Consider the following 16,495-nt stretch of genomic DNA (forward strand, 5'->3'; position numbering starts at 1 on the left):
GTGAGAAAGAATAAGCAACGGGCTTTATGAGAGACAGTTGGAATTTTGATGGTAGGAAGGGAGTTATTAGGCTGGGAGCAAAAATGGGAGGGATGTTGGGTGGGTGTGGAAAGCTGCTGGAGTCTGAAACAAGAGGGAGATCTGCTGGAATTGGAATAGAATGGGGAAAATGTGAATGTTGGAGAAACAGGAGAGGGAGTGGGTTTATGGGGGGAAGAGGAAGAATATCTGGTAGAGTAAGGCTGGAGGAAAATTGACAGAATTAGGAAAATAGGAAGGGAAGAGAGTTCCCAGAATTTGGGATGAGTGGGGGTAAAGGGGAAGGAGCGCTGGTAGTATCAGGAGAAGTAGATCAGGTGCTATCCATTTTCTTAGTGGGTTTCTGAGTTAATATGGAAATATTGCAGAAGCAGTAGAAACAATAACATTTCTGTATTAGCTCAGAAAACTACACTGCAACCTAATTGGACAGTGCTACTGCTTTTTCTGCTGCCATTTCGAACAGCAAATGTATGCTCATGTTTACAGCAGCCAAAAGGTAGAAATGTACATCCTGAGTGGGAAGGGAGCATAGTGGAAATGTTACTGGACTAATAATCCAGAGGCTTAGGCTAATACTTCATGGATATGAGTCCAAATCTCACCATGGCAACTGGGGGAATTCAAATTCAATTAATCAATAAATCTGCAATAAAATGCTAGTCTCATTTATAATGAGCATGAAACCACCAACTGGTCATAAGAACCCATCTGGTTCACTAATGTTCTTCAAGGGAGGAAATCTGCCAATCTTACTTGGTCTGCCCTACGTATAACTCCAGACAAACAATAACGTGATTGATTCTTTACAGCCCCCTGAAATGGTGTAGCAAGTCACTCATAATAAGAAACCACTATGGGTTAAAAAGAAAAACCAGTGAGTGTATCTATACACGCTACAGTGGTTCAAGAAGGCAGCTCACCACCACCTTCTCAAGACAATTAAGTGAGAGCAGTAAATGTTGATCTTGCCAGCAATGCTCATGTCCCAAGATTAAATAACATTTTTATAGAGACCTAGCAGTGGGTGGCCAAAGTGATCACCTGTTACAAGGATTAGGCTCTCTTAACATAAATGTTATGGTGGAGAGACAACTGGGCAGATATATGCATTAAGCTGGTGACAGTTTTGGTGCTGTTTCATTGAGTTGTGTTTTTCTCAATTGACTTTAGCTCTAGTTATGGAGACTTTCATTACGTCAGCCTGGGCTGAATTTCAGCACTAATCCTGGAGGTGCCAGGACAGTGTGATAGCATGTGGCATCAACGGCTTTACTCTCATTTTCAATTTTGCTTGACTACAGGGATATCTCACCATGAAGGGTCTGTATTCATCCATGCTTGTGCACATTTTCCAGCAAGTTTGATTGTTTGCATCTAATTTTGGACCTGCTTTCAAGCTTGTGCAAAGGCTCATGGATCTATTGAACTTAACCCATCAACAGTTCAATTTTTATGGAGTTCTGATTATAAAACCGTGCAGTGCACTTGTAGCTACTGGATACCTTTCAAAGCCTTGTGCAGCATCTGGTGGTAGAAAATTAGTACTGCTTGTAGCTTTCTTTGGAAGCATTTCAGAAGCACTCAGCAAATGTAAATGATGTTTTAAAAAAAATGAAAAGCTCTCAGGTTTCAACGTAGATGCGCAATCCTATCAGTGGAAAATCTCAATTGTCTTACTGACGTTTCTCTCAATCCCACCCCTGCAACCAAATCCACCACCCCCACCGCCCTTCCCACCCCTGCCCGCATATAACCTTGTTTATAGCAAAAAACACTTTTATGAATGTGTGCATTTTGCAGCAGGTAAATTTTAGTTTGGGTTTTAAACTGGGCTAAGATGATGCTCTATCATCTTTGGGATCAGAGGTCCTGAATAACGAGTTGACAATCCTCTCTCCCTCTAAATCTAGAAAGTAAACCAAACTTTGACAGGTTCAACCCTGTGAATTGATAAGTGTTGGCAGCAAATCCACAGGACCAGGTCAGCCCCACTATCTGTTTAGAAACAGGCAGCCCCACCCAGGAAAATAACAAGGGTGACCATGTCAGTACAGGGGACTGTGTGAACTTGACATTGAGGGTATGCTGGTGTGTCTGAGTAAAGGAGGTATTTTACCCTGATTGTGTTACACTTGACCAGACACAGCTTATGCTGACAATGGCTGCTGCCTAAATGGAGAAAAAAGAGCCTCATTGCTGAGCACAATGGCAGGCCTGTTCAATGATGTGCTATTTTGTTCTGTGTTCACCACCTACCATAACTATTTCTTACATTTGCCTGTGACTAGGCCTACAGCACAGAAGCACAAGATTACACAACGTGGTGATTAAAATGCCCTTTTCAGACACAATCTAGGACTCGATGAAGCAAGATTACTTCATTTTCCTTTGCTGTTTAATATGTTTATTTGTCCATGACAGTTACCATTTAAAATAAATAGTTTTCAGAATTGAAGGGCCCATGGTGCATTCTTCCTAACCCTACAGGTGTTGCAAAGAATCAGCTTTTTGAAGATAATTCTGGAGCAGCATTTAGGTTTTAAATCTGACTTAAATAGTTATTGAAAATTCAGAGCTAGGAAAGCCAAATCAACAAGATATATTTTCATGGTCTCGAAGATAGTGATATTAAGAAATTTAATTTTTTGTTAAAACCAGTGGGCGGTTTAGAGGCGTGTTAGGTGTTCAGGCTTTAGATTTTGAACAAACCCTCTGACCCAAACCCATTGCTTTTGGAGATTAAAAGTCCCCCCATACTAACTGACTTCCTACAGCATTATTTGTGGTGAATCAGATGTGGCACTGAATTATAACAGGAGAGTTACACAATGTATAATATATCATTCTGTAACTAAAGGTGTTTAAACCTCAGAGACTTAGAGCTAATTGCTACAAGTAAACACAGCCTTAGGTCATTCACATTTGAGTTGTTTGATCAGGGAATTCTGCAGTGTGGAATCTGCTTGTAGTTCTCAGGTTGCAGCTCAGAAGCGGTCAGTATTTTAAAATTGTTCAGCCACTGTCACAAATGATAATATGTGCAGTGTTATCTCAGCGTATGCTGACAAGATGTATCCTCTTATAGAGATTCCTCATACTGCAGATTAATATATATTTGATTGGAGGTCCAGAATTCCCTGCCTAAACTTCTCTATCCCTCTCTCACTTCCTTTGAGGCACTCCATATAGGCTACCTTTTTATGTGAAGCTTTTGGTCACTTATCCTAATATCTCTTTATCCGCCTTGGTATAAAATTTTGTTTGATAGTGTTGCTGTGAAGTGCTTGAGATGTTTCGCTATGTAAAAGTGCCAAATGAATACAAGTTGTTGTTGTTTGAGGCCTGCCCTCCATACAAGACTTTGGCTGTGTAACATCACTATTGTATTTGTTAACTGTATTCCACCTAGCTAACAAAGCCATCGAGTTGGAAAGTTGAACCTTTGGAATTTCAGAACATGGATTACATTAATGACAGATGTGATCACAAATTTCTCCCTGTGTAAAATCCAGCTTATGTACACCATATGTTCGACTGAAGAACTATGCACAATGAGTAATATTTAACAGCTCTAAACTAATCCTAATTGTAGGGAGATTTGGGATGGTTCACACAGTGACACACTTTGAGTTCTGTTATGTGAAGTTAAGTCCAAAGGCTCCAAAAAAATAAAACCACGGGACTATGAAAAGGTGCCATTGAGTTGTTTATTCTGCTAAAAGCAAAGCTTTGGGTTTCTAGCATGGCCTCCCATACAAAAACATGCATCAGCAAAGTGATCCAAGGGTGGCAATTTGAAACATGTTAGTTGTTATTATCTTATGACACTTGTTTTTGGATATGATGTTGCGTTCCTAAATGTGGAATGTGCTGTCCAAATGGTTTCCAATCCCTGCTAATTAGCAGGTTGACTCTGTGAGGTGGGCAGTTGTGCAGAGTAAGCCCAAATGGGTAGCAATAGTGTACTGCAACACTTTAATCATGGTCATGTACATTGTTCACTATTCAACAGTAGAATAGCACTTCAGAAGCAGAACAAATCTGATTTGCACAAAGATGTGGAATGGTTCACATCTTTTCAATCTACACGAGGTTGATTTGTGCTTTTTAAACCTTTTATTGTCTTTGCACCTATAAGTTAAAATATGGCCGAAATGAGTATTTTGCCTGAAATTTATTACATCTAAGTGTATGATGAATCATATTTGGTGATTCATTGGTTAAAAATATACTTGAGACTCAGTTGTGAAATACCTCAGCCTTTGCACTATTTCAGAAGCTCTGACAGCGATATGATGTCATTCTTTATAAAATGGCACTTCTCTATTTTTAATGCCATTCCCTCCCATCTATTTAAGACTCACCATCAGGCTAGGCAATCACTTGGAGATGGTCATGAATTTCCGCAGCTAGATTAGCCCTCTGATTCTCCTGGCCTCTCTCTCCACGGCAAATTGTCAACGATCTTCTTGGCTTCTCAACGTACCTTGACTGACGTTAGGAATTCGCCTTGATGGGAATTACAGACAAAATCAGCATCCTACAGCCCCTTCGATGTAGTGAAGCAGTTCCCTATTTCCTGTTGGAAAGAATAATGGTTTCTTCAAACAATTACTATATCAGCAAAAATAATAATACATCATTAATGTTAATCATAGAAGCTGATGTTTAGAAATGATAGTTAAAGAACTAACTGTTAACACCTGCCCCTTTACTTGCCCCCTCCGCACCATCCAAGGGCCCAAACACTCCTTTCAAGTGAAGCAGCATTTCACTTGCACTTCCCTCAATTTAGTCTACTGCATTCGCTGCTCCCAATGTGGTCTCCTCTACATTGGAGAGACCAAACGCAGACTTTGCGGAACACCTTCAGTCTTTCCGTAAGCATAACCCAGACCTCCCTGTCACTTGCCATTTCAACACTCCACCCTGCTCTCATGCCCCCGTCCTTGGTTGCTGCAATGTTCCAGTGAAGCTCAATGCAAACTGGAGGAACAGCACCTCATCATTCGATTAAGCACTTTACAGCCTTCCGGACTTAACATTGAGTTCAACAACTTCTGTTCATGAATTCTCTCCTCCATCCCCATCCCCTTTCCGATCCCCTTTTTGCTAATAATTATTATATATTTTTTATATATTTTTCCCCACCTATTTCTATTATTTTAAAATTTATTTCAATCCATTGTCTCATCTCCCACCTTTTAGCCAATTTCAATCCCTTCCCCTCACCCCACCCCCACTAAGGCCATCTGGCACTTGCTCTTCTCACTTTCTACTCTTAATGTCACCTTTAGCACATCCTTTAGCTAATATCACCACCGTCAACACCCTTTTGACCTTATATTTATGACATCTTTGGCAATCTCTCCTTTGCCTCCATCTATCACTGGCCCTCTCTCCAGCTCCACCTGTCCCACCCCCCTCAAACAGCTTATATTTCACCACATTTCTATTTCTCTTTAGTTCTGATGAAGAGTCATATGGACTCGAAACATTAACTCTGTCTTCCTCTCCACAGATGCTGTCAGACCTGTTGGGTTTTTCCAGCAATTTTTGTTTTTGTTTCAGATTTCCAGCATCCGCAGTATTTTGCTTTTATCTAAATGTTAACCCATTTGTCCACATTATGTATTTTACTCCTTAATAAATATGATTACCCATTTTGACAAATTTTGCAAACAATGGATAGAAGTCAACATTCTTAAATCTTTTCATTTCATGATAGGCCTGAAGGAAATAATGGTGCGTGCATTTTACCTGACTTTTACATCCTTGAATACGCAGTTTGGGCCTTGGTTTAACATCTTGGGTTGCCTGTCCTCTCAGCCAGGTGGAGAAGATCCCCTGGTACTATTTGAAGAGGAACAGTGAAGCTCTCCTGGTGTCAAGGCCAATATTTATCCTTCAGCCAACTCCTTAAAAAAAAACAGATGCTTTGATCATTTACCACATTGTTGTTTCTGGTCCATTGCTGTGTGTTAATTGGCTGCCTCATTTCCTATATTAACAGTGACTACACCTCAAATGTCCTTGGCCATAAAGCACTTTAGAATGTCCTGAGGTTATCAAAGGTGCTGTATAAATGAAGTTTCTTTAATAGACAGTGTAGCACAGAAGTGTCAGCCAAGATGATGTTATTTGGAATGTCTGGGAATTTCTATAGTAGGGTGGTGCTGTCCTCTAAGTCACAACCATGTATTTATGTACATCACATATGAGATGGGCCTCCCCTAGCTTGCTTAAACATGGGGCTAATAGACTACATGCATATTAAATGACTTAGCTTATAGGTCTGGGTGTTAAGCCTGTTGAAATACGCTTCAGGTGGATGAAAGCACAAAATATGGAATACATTCTTAAAGTCAAAGCTCCCATCTTGCTATGATTGATAATAGAGGCTTTGACAGACGGAGAAATATATAGTTACAGAAATAGCTCAATGGTTGCAGAAAATAATGTCACGCATAGCAGAAGTGACTGCACCAGCCACGCCTGGTAACTAACCTCTTCCGTATTGCTTTACAGAGAAGCTCATGACCATTGTTAATTTTAATAAATGTCATATACTTTATCATAAACTTGTTAAAGAGAAAGCTATGTATTCCCCGTGAGATGAAAAAGTTGTCTTAAATGATATGATTGCCCTGATGTAATTCAAAAAGAATTTTTAGAGCATGTGCTTTGTGACCATTTGCTATGTCAAGTAATTTCATTACATGGTAGTTAACCATGCCACAGGATATTCCAACTGCATTCATGCAAAAATCTATGAGACCAAGGGTGGTATTTATTAGAGGTGGCTGGAGTCGCACCTGATAGCTGGAGAGCCAGTGAGAGCTTCACTTCACCTCTTTTAAGGAAGGCTTGTCAAATTAAGTCCCACTCAGGCACTTAACTGGCCAACACCAGGCCTTCCCTGGGAGCAAGAACCTTGGGGCAGAAATCCTGCCCACTGAGAGCTGTTAGCCAATCGGAGGCCAGTAGCTCTCAGTGCTTGTCAGCACCACGGGGATGCAGTGACTGCTGACTGCACTGTACCAGAGAGGCAAAGGATCAGTGCTGGATCCCAGGCCCAACAGGTGAGTGAGGGTGAGAGGGGGCTCGCAAGGAATGGGGGGGTGGTCACTGGCTGGAGGGAAGGGGGATTGGCAGGAAGGGCAGGAGGGGTGCTGGCTCTCAGCAGGCCTCACCCTTCCCGATGCTGTGTCCTTTAATCAGGCAACGAGTGCCAACCTTGGAACTCAAAAGCAACTTGCCAGGGTTTTCTATTCGAGATCTCTGTGTGGCAACAGGATGGCCTGCTGCTGGTTTAATACCAGTGGTAGCAGACTGGTGGGTGTGGGGGTCAAGAAGGCCAATCACGAGCCTTCCTACTTTTGGTGGAGATGAGAAGCTAGTGGGGATGTCCACCTGCCACCCTCTCGCCTGATTAAATGCCCTTCCCTCAGCCAAATTTGCCTCGGGGGAGGGCATTAAATTCCGCCCCAGATTCTTCCCTTGTAAATCACTGCGCCCCATCCTGTAGCCAAAGCTTGTTTTAAGTGTTGTTCTCCTTTTTGCTAAATTTAAAAGCCAGAGAAGCGACAATGGGACCCAGGTAGAAGCAAGGTTTGGGTTGAGTTTTGATGATGATTGCTTGACCAGAAGCTTAACTGAACCAGCCATATGAATACTCTGACTACAGGGACAGGCCAGAGATTGGGAATTATGCAGCGAGTGACTAACCTCCAAAGTTCTCAAAGTCTGTCCACCATCTACAGGACACAAGAAAAACGTTATTAAGCCTCCTGCATTCCATTACATCTATTTCAAACCAAAAAAACTGCGGACGCTGGAAATCCAAAACAAAAACAAAAATACCTGGAAAAACTCAGCAGGTCTGGCAGCATCGGCGGGGAGGGACACAGTTAACGTTTCGAGTCCGGATGACTCTTCATCAGAAACCTTAACTGTGTTCCTCTCCGCAGATGCTCTCAAACCTGCTGAGTTTTTCCAGGTATTTTTGGTTTTGTTTTCCATTACATCTAGTTTGGTCTGAGTCCTTTAGAACCTCGGTTTTAAGCTCTCTTCTTTGATTAAAAGGGGCTGTAGTAAAAACGCAGGAAATCTGAAATATTGATGTTGATTTGATAATCATGTCTGTGTTGTGGCCAACTCTCTCTCTATTGTACACAGTGAGTTCCTCAGAAAGTGATGCTGGTTTTATATTGCACTAACAGCTACGCCAGTTCCTCACCTGTGTGTATCTCACAACTGGGCTTTGCCAGAAACACAGCAGGGATGCCTCAGATCTCCCAAACATTGGACTCTGCCAATCTCAGTTTTAGTTTAAGGCACTATAGCTGGCTGCATGGGACCTGAGCTCGGGAGCTGGTATCACTAACATTAGACTAGCTCAGACAGTTTAAATCAGCTAAAGATGCCAAAGTTCTAATTGAAATCTGGATTAAGGCCATAAGGGAATCATGAGTGCAGTGGAATGGCGATTAAGTCCCATTAGCTTTCATTGTTTCTACATTCACTTGTGCCTTGTCTTTTTCAGTGCCTAATCTGTTTTTTAAGATTTGACATGCCCTCTGGTTCGATCATTAACTCCAAGTAATGCATTCCGCCATTTTACAATCATTTCGGTACAACTTTTCCTGCTCTTTGTCATGAATATCTTTGTCAAGAAATTGGATTCCCTGCTTCCTGTTTTACAGGTGTGAAATGGGTGTCTAAATATCAAATACAGCAAACAGCGTGCACTCATTCTATACTAAATATGAAATGCACTGCCCATCATGTCGGCTAGGTCTCCTCCACTGATGTCCAGGGTGTGCACTTAAAAGTGATGTTAGGCCCACTGCATACACAAATCAGGAGTCTAAAGCCCCTATACAATCTGCAAGTGACCGCAGCATGGAGTGTGCTTGGCCCCTCTTAGCTCCATGTTAAATCCAGAGGCCACTGCTCATGCCACTTGCCCTCCACCTAATCGCCTCCCCATACCAGACTTTTTTGAGGACTTGGGCTGGTGTCAGTCCTGATTCCCTTACATACCACATCCCCAACATTCTCCTGACACGCTTCAGGCCCATTCACAACCCCAGAGTATGATCGTGATGAAGCTAGTGGACAAATTGGCCATGGTCCTTTCCCACTCTCAATCAACAGCATACACTGCATCAGAAGCAGACCCAAATAGGGTTTGGAACAATTTCTTGGCTCCCAGAGATGTGACTTTGTACTGTACTGCTTTATGGCAAATTTCCCTTTTGCATGTCAGTAATAGTTCTTAATCTTAAGTATTTTTATATTTTTGAAAGTAGTTGTTGACTTTTTCCTTAGAAGGTCCCAGACCAGACTCTTATTTCCAAAACCCCAGTAAATAAAAAGCGTAGTTCGAGGATATATTTGGATGACAAGGCTTGGTATTTATCACGTTTACACACAACATACAGAAAACCATAGAAGGCAACATTTTTTTGGACATTCTTTCACCTAAGGACGATAATCTTTGTTCAGCTTTGGTTGAACATAGACAAAAATTAAATTCTGAACGAGTGTCCTGTTCCGAACATGTCTTGAGCAGCAAAATTCACGCATTAAGCGAGCCTGTTTAAATTCTGTGGCAGCCCGTTACATTTTTAGTCTTATTTTTTCACTGAGGAACTGAAGACTTGTTCTGGGGAAGCTGTGGTTTATCTGTGTAATGGCATAGATAAGTGAGTAGGACAATCACCATAGTAACGTAGAAGTTACGCTATTTGGAGAATTTAAATTTTTGACCACATTGCACTGCACCCTTTCCTTCTCTGCAAGTTTCAAAAGAAGAAAAAAAGTAAACAGGAGCAGGAGAAACCGCAGAAGGAACCTGGTAGCTGTACACTGTATCTGTTATGCAACGGGCCTATCTACAACTGAACGTTAATGAAAAAAAAAATTTCTTTGACTTTTTTCTCAATTTACTCAGGCTGCAATCTTGGCCTAGTTGTTTTAACATGAATGTCCTGACAGAAATGATAAAGACTTTTCATGAACTAAAGTTCAAGGCCCCATATCCGGCCCTGGTCCCTTGAGGATATTTGCGTTGCTGTTGTTGCTCAGGTGGTTTTCGAAAGCTATGCAAGTTTGCTTGTTAGTGCTGGAGGCCTGCGGCAGTGAGTGGCATACTGCTGAGACTTAAAAATGACCTCATCATAATGCAGTTTGTGCTTAGATATGTTATAAGCATCAGTACAAGTTGAGAATACTATACGCTATTGGTGAATAATGCATTCTGTTGGGCTGGACTGTCAGGGACTGTGGTATGTGCATTTCAAGTGCAGAATTAACGGATGCAAGAAGCTAAAAAGGTAACATAGCATTTTTAATGGTTGCTTGAAAGAAACTTTTTTGGAAATTGGAAAAGGAAACTTTCAGCACTCAGAATGATAATAACTAGGTTACCAAATACAGGCCACAATCCAATTTAAAAGCCAAATCTATAACATTAAAAGATTGACACCCGGGGTCTTAATTGAAAATGAATGTAAAAAAGCAGAAAGAAATTGAGGAATGTCAGAAAGCACTTGACAAAAATGAGAAGCAAGACAGATGTGTGACAAGGGGCTCAAATAAAGAAGTGAAAAAGAGGAGGCTATAGAAATATTACAAATTGAGTTGGAGTGAATTAAAGAATTACTGGGAGGATACAGCTAGTGCATTCAGTGGCTCTTGTGAGATAGCAGCATTCCAGTTAAATTTGTATAGGAGTAGGGGAAAGGATCAGGTAGACAGAGAAAAGCCATTCAAACACATTCAACATTTGTCAGCTTTTATTGATAGGCCTATAATTGCTCTTTTGACTCTTCCTTAAGTGCTGTGATGGGGATACTCAAATACTCAGTGCTTTTGTGCTAAGGAACACCATTTATACCTCAAAAAAGCAACCAGCCTTGGCAAAATATACAATAACATATGGGCATGAATCAGAAAATTCCCAAAAATAAAACAAAAACTCCATGTTAATAGTTCCTTTATTATACATAATTTCTCCTTGGAAGGATATTAAATAAACACACCTTTAACTTTGAAAGAAAGAAAGAGGTTTGCATCTTATACAATGCCTTTCAGAACCGCCACATATCCCAAAGTGCTTTACAGCCAATGAAGAACCTTTTAAGTGTAGCCACTGTTGTAGGAAATGCGGTAGCTAATTTGCACACAGCAAGCTCCCACAAACAGCAATGTGATAACGACTGGCTTCTGTTTTTGCAATGTTAATTGAGAGATAAATATTGACTGGGCCATGGAATCTTGGTGGGGGCAGAGGAGACCTTAGTTTAATGTCCAATTTGAAAGATAGCAAATTGGATAATGCCGCACTCAGTGAGTACTGTACTGGAGCCTTGACTTCTCTGCTCTAGTGTTGGAGGGGGACTTGAACCCACAACCTTCTGGACTCAGAGGCAAGAGTGCTACCAGCTGAATCACAGTTGACATACAGCTGTTAAATTTTTACAAAATTCATCTTAAGTAAAAATTAACTGGGGGCCTGCAAAACTGACTCTCAAAAAACAACCTTAAAATCTCTCCACCTCAACTTTATGAGTGTCAAGAGTTGAAGAATAATTGGTTTTGACAATCTCTCACCCCATCCTCAATGCAATTTTATTGGTTATTACTTCTAAATAGTGAGATCTGTAGATAAAGCTGCTTTTTCTTTGTAAGTGCTAACAAGCTGTTAGCTGGATGAAAACAGTAAGAGTTGGAAAATATCGACATTGTCTACAAAGTCAGCAACAACTCAGGCAGATATGTGGTGTTATATTGGTTGCCTATATTGCACAGGAACCCACACTATATAATTATGCTGTCAGGTTAGCAACTTGCGTGAATTTTGGTCACTTTGTTTCAGAATTGCCCTTTGTTTACCTTGAATACTTCAAAGATCAAATTGGTTTACCATAAAATCCTGCAAGTGATCTACATAAGATACATTTAAGTGTGTACAAATCTTTACTGCTTGTTGAAGTGAAACCATAAATCCTTGAATAGACCATTAAAAATAACGTTATCATCTTTAATGACTGGAATTCTGTGGTGTTTAAGTTCTCACTTGGGCAAGGTTAGAAACAGCTCAGAATTTAGAGAACAAAACAAAAATTAATCTTGCCAAATAAATATAATACAGAGCAACAGCTAACTGGAGAAATATGATAGCAGCAAAATCACATGACTAGGATAATGGGTGGGAAGCTCCTGGAAACTTGCACCATTATGGTACATGCGATGATTATTTCCAAGAAATTATGGCAAGAGTAACTCGGGCCATTTTTTAAAGTCATGCCAAAATGCAAATTTTATTAAGATTTCATCCAACTCCATTTTGAAAACGAGCAATATGCTGGTATTGGAGAGGAATTAATTCTTTTTATAACTATAATGAAAATTAAACTTTCATGGAGTGTTTAATTTTACAATCTGATTATTGAGATTCTGTGGACACTGATTATCAAAATGAATTCTTAACTACCCATTAAGAGTGCTGCTCCCAATCCACTGATGGCTTACTGTAATCAGCCTGCCAGCAGATTTTTGTGTTAATCTGCTACTGGAGGATTGGAGAACATAACCATCTAATTTATACTGTCCATTGTCAATATCACCATTGCAGCAAAATTTGAAAAAGCCAAATTTGAAGAATAACTAACATTTTTTAATTCTCAGACTGAGTTACTTAATTCCTATCTTCTGCCTACCAATGCTTGGCAGTTAAGTATCAGTCACCAGCACTGGTGTGTTCTCCATGGCAACACCTCCACCAATTAGAGTCCACTTGCCAACCAATCAGCACTCTCTTCACGTACAGTATAAATTGTTGTTTTCCAATTATATTGGTATTCTGATGAGTGCAAGATGAAAAATTTTGACATGTCTCTTTTCTCAGCAATAATCCAGTTCTGTACTCCAAATGACTATTTTAAAGAGTCATGGTTCACTGCCCCTCACAGAAGTCATGAACCCTAGTCTGCATCAGGGGACCTTTTAAAGGTCACCCTCATGCCCCTATGCCAAACTCTGCCCTTCCACTCACTCCTCATGCTCCCTATGCCATGCTCTACCTTACCACCCACCCCTTATGGCTCCTCATGCCCCCATGCCAAGCCGTGGCATTGACTCACTGTACACTTTTAGAATAATGAACTCTTTGATGTACAGTGGGATGTAGATGTGAGGGATTCAGCGAAGGTAATGTCATTGAATATCAAGAAGTGATGGTTAGATTCTCTCTTGTTGGAGATGGTCATTGCCTGGCACTTGTGTGGCGTGAATGTTACTTGCTACTTGTCAGCCCAAACCTGGGTATTGTCCAGATCTTGCTGCATTTGGACATGGACTGCTTCAGTATCTGAGGAGTCGTGAAAGGTGCTGAACATTGTGCATTCATCAGCGAACATCCCCACTTCTGACCTTATGATGGAAGGAAGGTCATTGATAAAGCAGCTGAAAACGGTTGGGCCTAGGACAATCAACTATGCAATAACTGTTGCAGCTAGACATGAAACGTTTGGGGTTCCTGTTGAAACAAAATAATGCTCAAATTAGACTGATGATTAATCTTTTTCTGTTTTTTTTCCAATTGATTTTTTTTCCAAATCTTTTAATATCATGATCTTGTGAACATTCACATTTTCTTATTAATGTTTAACTGGACATCACGATTTGAAAAAAGTGGTTTCAAGGGTTTGTGTTTTTTTGTTATTGATACTTTAAAGGGCTTGGATGATTGATACTTATATTAACTTGGAGTGAAATGACTTTTTTCAACATTGGAGAAAGTAATAATTGAATTACTTTTCTTCAAAGCCTTGTATTTTTACACATCTCATTATACACCACAGGATTCATTGGTTCTAGACAGTGTACAGTGGGTCAATGGACATGGAATGCCATAGCTTACCATGGGGCCATAAGGGGTGAGTGGTAGGGCAGAACATGGCACAGGGAGCATGAGGGGTGACAGAGGAGTGAGCGGAAGGATGAAGCTTGGCATAGGTGGCATGAAGGGCCATGGGAATGGATGGAAGGGCAGAGTTTGATAAAGGGAGCATGAGGGGTCATCAGGGTGGGTGAGGTGCATGAGGTGACATGGATGGGGCATGGGGACTGTTTGAAGGGTTAAGGGGGTGTGAGGGATGAGGTCTGGGGGGTTTTTGTGCTTTTATTTTGACTAGGAGGAGTCCCATTGCACCGAGACAGGCCTTTCAAACAGCTCGCTTCCACTCTCGGCAGCCCTGTGGCTGCCTCCAAGCTTCTCCCCAGGTCAGCTGGCCTGACTCCAGCCAGCACTTGCCCCTTTTGCGGGCATTTTCTCCCAAGGCAGCAGGCCAAGTTGGGAATTTTCCCGACTACTGCTACCAGACTCAAAGATGAAAATTCAGGTCAGTGATGTAGGTTCAATTAGAGTGGAGCCTTCAAATCGTGATGTCCCCAATTAAATATTAATAAGGAAGTGTGAATGTTCACAAGATTACGATATTAAAAAAACTTGGAAAAAACATCAAGAAAAGTGGAAAAAAAACAGAAAAAGATTAATCATCAGCCTAATTTGAGCATTATTCTGTTTCAAAAGGAGCCCCAAATGTTTCATGTCTAGCTGCAACAGTTATTGCATAGTTGATTGTCCTAGGCCCAACCGTCTTCAGCTGCTTCACCAATGGAGGTCAGAAGTGGGGATGTTCGCTGATGATTGCACAATGTTCAGCACCATTCGCGACTCCTCAGACACTGAAGCAGTCCATATCCAAATGCAACAAGACCTGGACAATATCCAGGCTTGGGCTGACAAGTAGCAATTAACTTTTGGGTCACACAAGTGCCAGGCAATGACCATTTCCAACAAGAGAGAATCTAATCATCACTCCTTGATATTCAATGACATTACCATCACTGAATCCCTCACTTTCAACATTCTGAGCGTTACCATTGACCAGAAACTGAACTGGACTAGCCGTATAAATACTGTGGCTAAAAAAACAGGTCAGATGCTAGGAATCCTGCAGTGAATAACTCACCACCTGACTCCCCAAAGCCTGTGCACCATCTACAAGGCACAAGTCAAGAGTGTGATGGAATACTCTCCACTTGCCTGGATAAGTGCTGCTCCAACAACACTCAGGAAGTTTGACACCATCCAGGACAAAGTAGCTCACTTGATTGGCACCACATCCACAAACAGCCACTCCCTCCACCACCGACACACAGCAGCAGTGTGTACCATCTACAAGATGCACTGCAGCAATTCACCAAGGCTCCTTCAACAGCACCTTCCAAACCCATGACCATTACCATCTAGAAGGACAAGGGCAGCAGGCACATGGGAACACCACCACCTGGAAGCTCTCCTCCAAGCCAGAGAACCCTAAAGCTCTTAATTATTAGAATAGTGGACAATTGTTCTAATAATGATTCTAATAACAAAAGACTGAACCATATCAACAAGATAAAATTTGTGTAAGTTTTATATGGAAAAATCACAGACGAAATCAATAATCAGTTCAATAATTCGGGGTGGTTCTGGTCAAAGTAGAGGTGTGATTTATTCTGCTATGTGTGATATCTAACCATTTTCAAGTACCCTAAAGTACCTGGACACTTAGTCCCCTTTTATCTGTTTGTGAGTGAAGAGTTTGAGTGTGTTATTAAGAGATAAATTTGTCCAGAGCATATGCCAGCAAACTTCTAAGTATTGGCTCACCACAAAGCATTCGCCTGTCAATTTTGTCTTAATATAAATATCATTACTAATATTTGCCACATGGTCAATTGATCATCTTAAATAACCATCTACTCTTGATATCTATGCCTTTACTTCTTTCTGTTAACAGGAAAGGATTTCTGCAAATTAGTATTGCCAATAATGTTCAACTACATTGTTAAAGTGGCAGATGAACTTCTGTTCCAAAAATGGGGATGTTATCACTTGCCAGGAGCGTAGATCGGCAACCACTAATTATTCTACAGAACGGTCATGGACCTGTTACCTGACCTGTCGAGTTATTTTCTGTTGTTTATGTCAGATTTCCAAGAACTGGCAGTGTTTTGCTCTCTGGTTTATTAAGTACTCCTATGCAATTCACAAAGGCTCCTTCAACAGCACCTTCCAAATCCACGATCACTACCTTCTAGAAGGACAAGGGCAGCAGATAGATGGGAACACCACCACCTGGAAGTTCCCCTCCAAGTCACTCACCATCCTGATCTGGAAATATATCGCCGTTCCTTCACTGTTGCTGGGTCAAAATCTTGGAACTCACTTCCTAATGGAACTGTGGGTGTACCTACACCACATGGGCTGCAGCAGTTCATGAAGGCAGCTCACCATCACCTCCTCAAGGGCAACTGGAGATGGGTAATAAATACTGGCCCGGCCAGCGAAGCCCACATCCCATGAATGAATTAAAAAAAAAATGCTTTTCTTCTC

The 16,495-nt window shown here is 41.1% G+C and overlaps 1 protein-coding gene across 11 annotated transcripts in view; it reads left to right on the top strand.

Moving 5' to 3' along the window:
• The window catches only part of ptprc (protein tyrosine phosphatase receptor type C), a 167,253-nt gene that overhangs the window by 31,023 nt on the left and 119,735 nt on the right, over positions 1–16,495 (top strand). For 2 of the 11 annotated variants that reach the window (XM_041208254.1, XM_041208253.1), the window contains exon 1: positions 10,270–10,382. The exons of 7 other annotated variants lie outside the window; for them this stretch is intronic. In XM_041208254.1, coding sequence (XP_041064188.1) covers positions 10,300–10,382 — 83 coding nt within the window. In that variant the 5' untranslated portion in view covers positions 10,270–10,299. Of the gene's footprint in view, positions 1–10,267; positions 10,383–16,495 lie in introns of those variants that run through there. 2 more of the 11 variants (XM_041208251.1, XM_041208250.1) reach the window with 2 other exon arrangements.

The sequence above is a fragment of the Carcharodon carcharias genome, chromosome 16 (assembly GCF_017639515.1).
Source record: "Carcharodon carcharias isolate sCarCar2 chromosome 16, sCarCar2.pri, whole genome shotgun sequence".
Lineage (NCBI taxonomy): Eukaryota > Metazoa > Chordata > Chondrichthyes > Lamniformes > Lamnidae > Carcharodon > Carcharodon carcharias.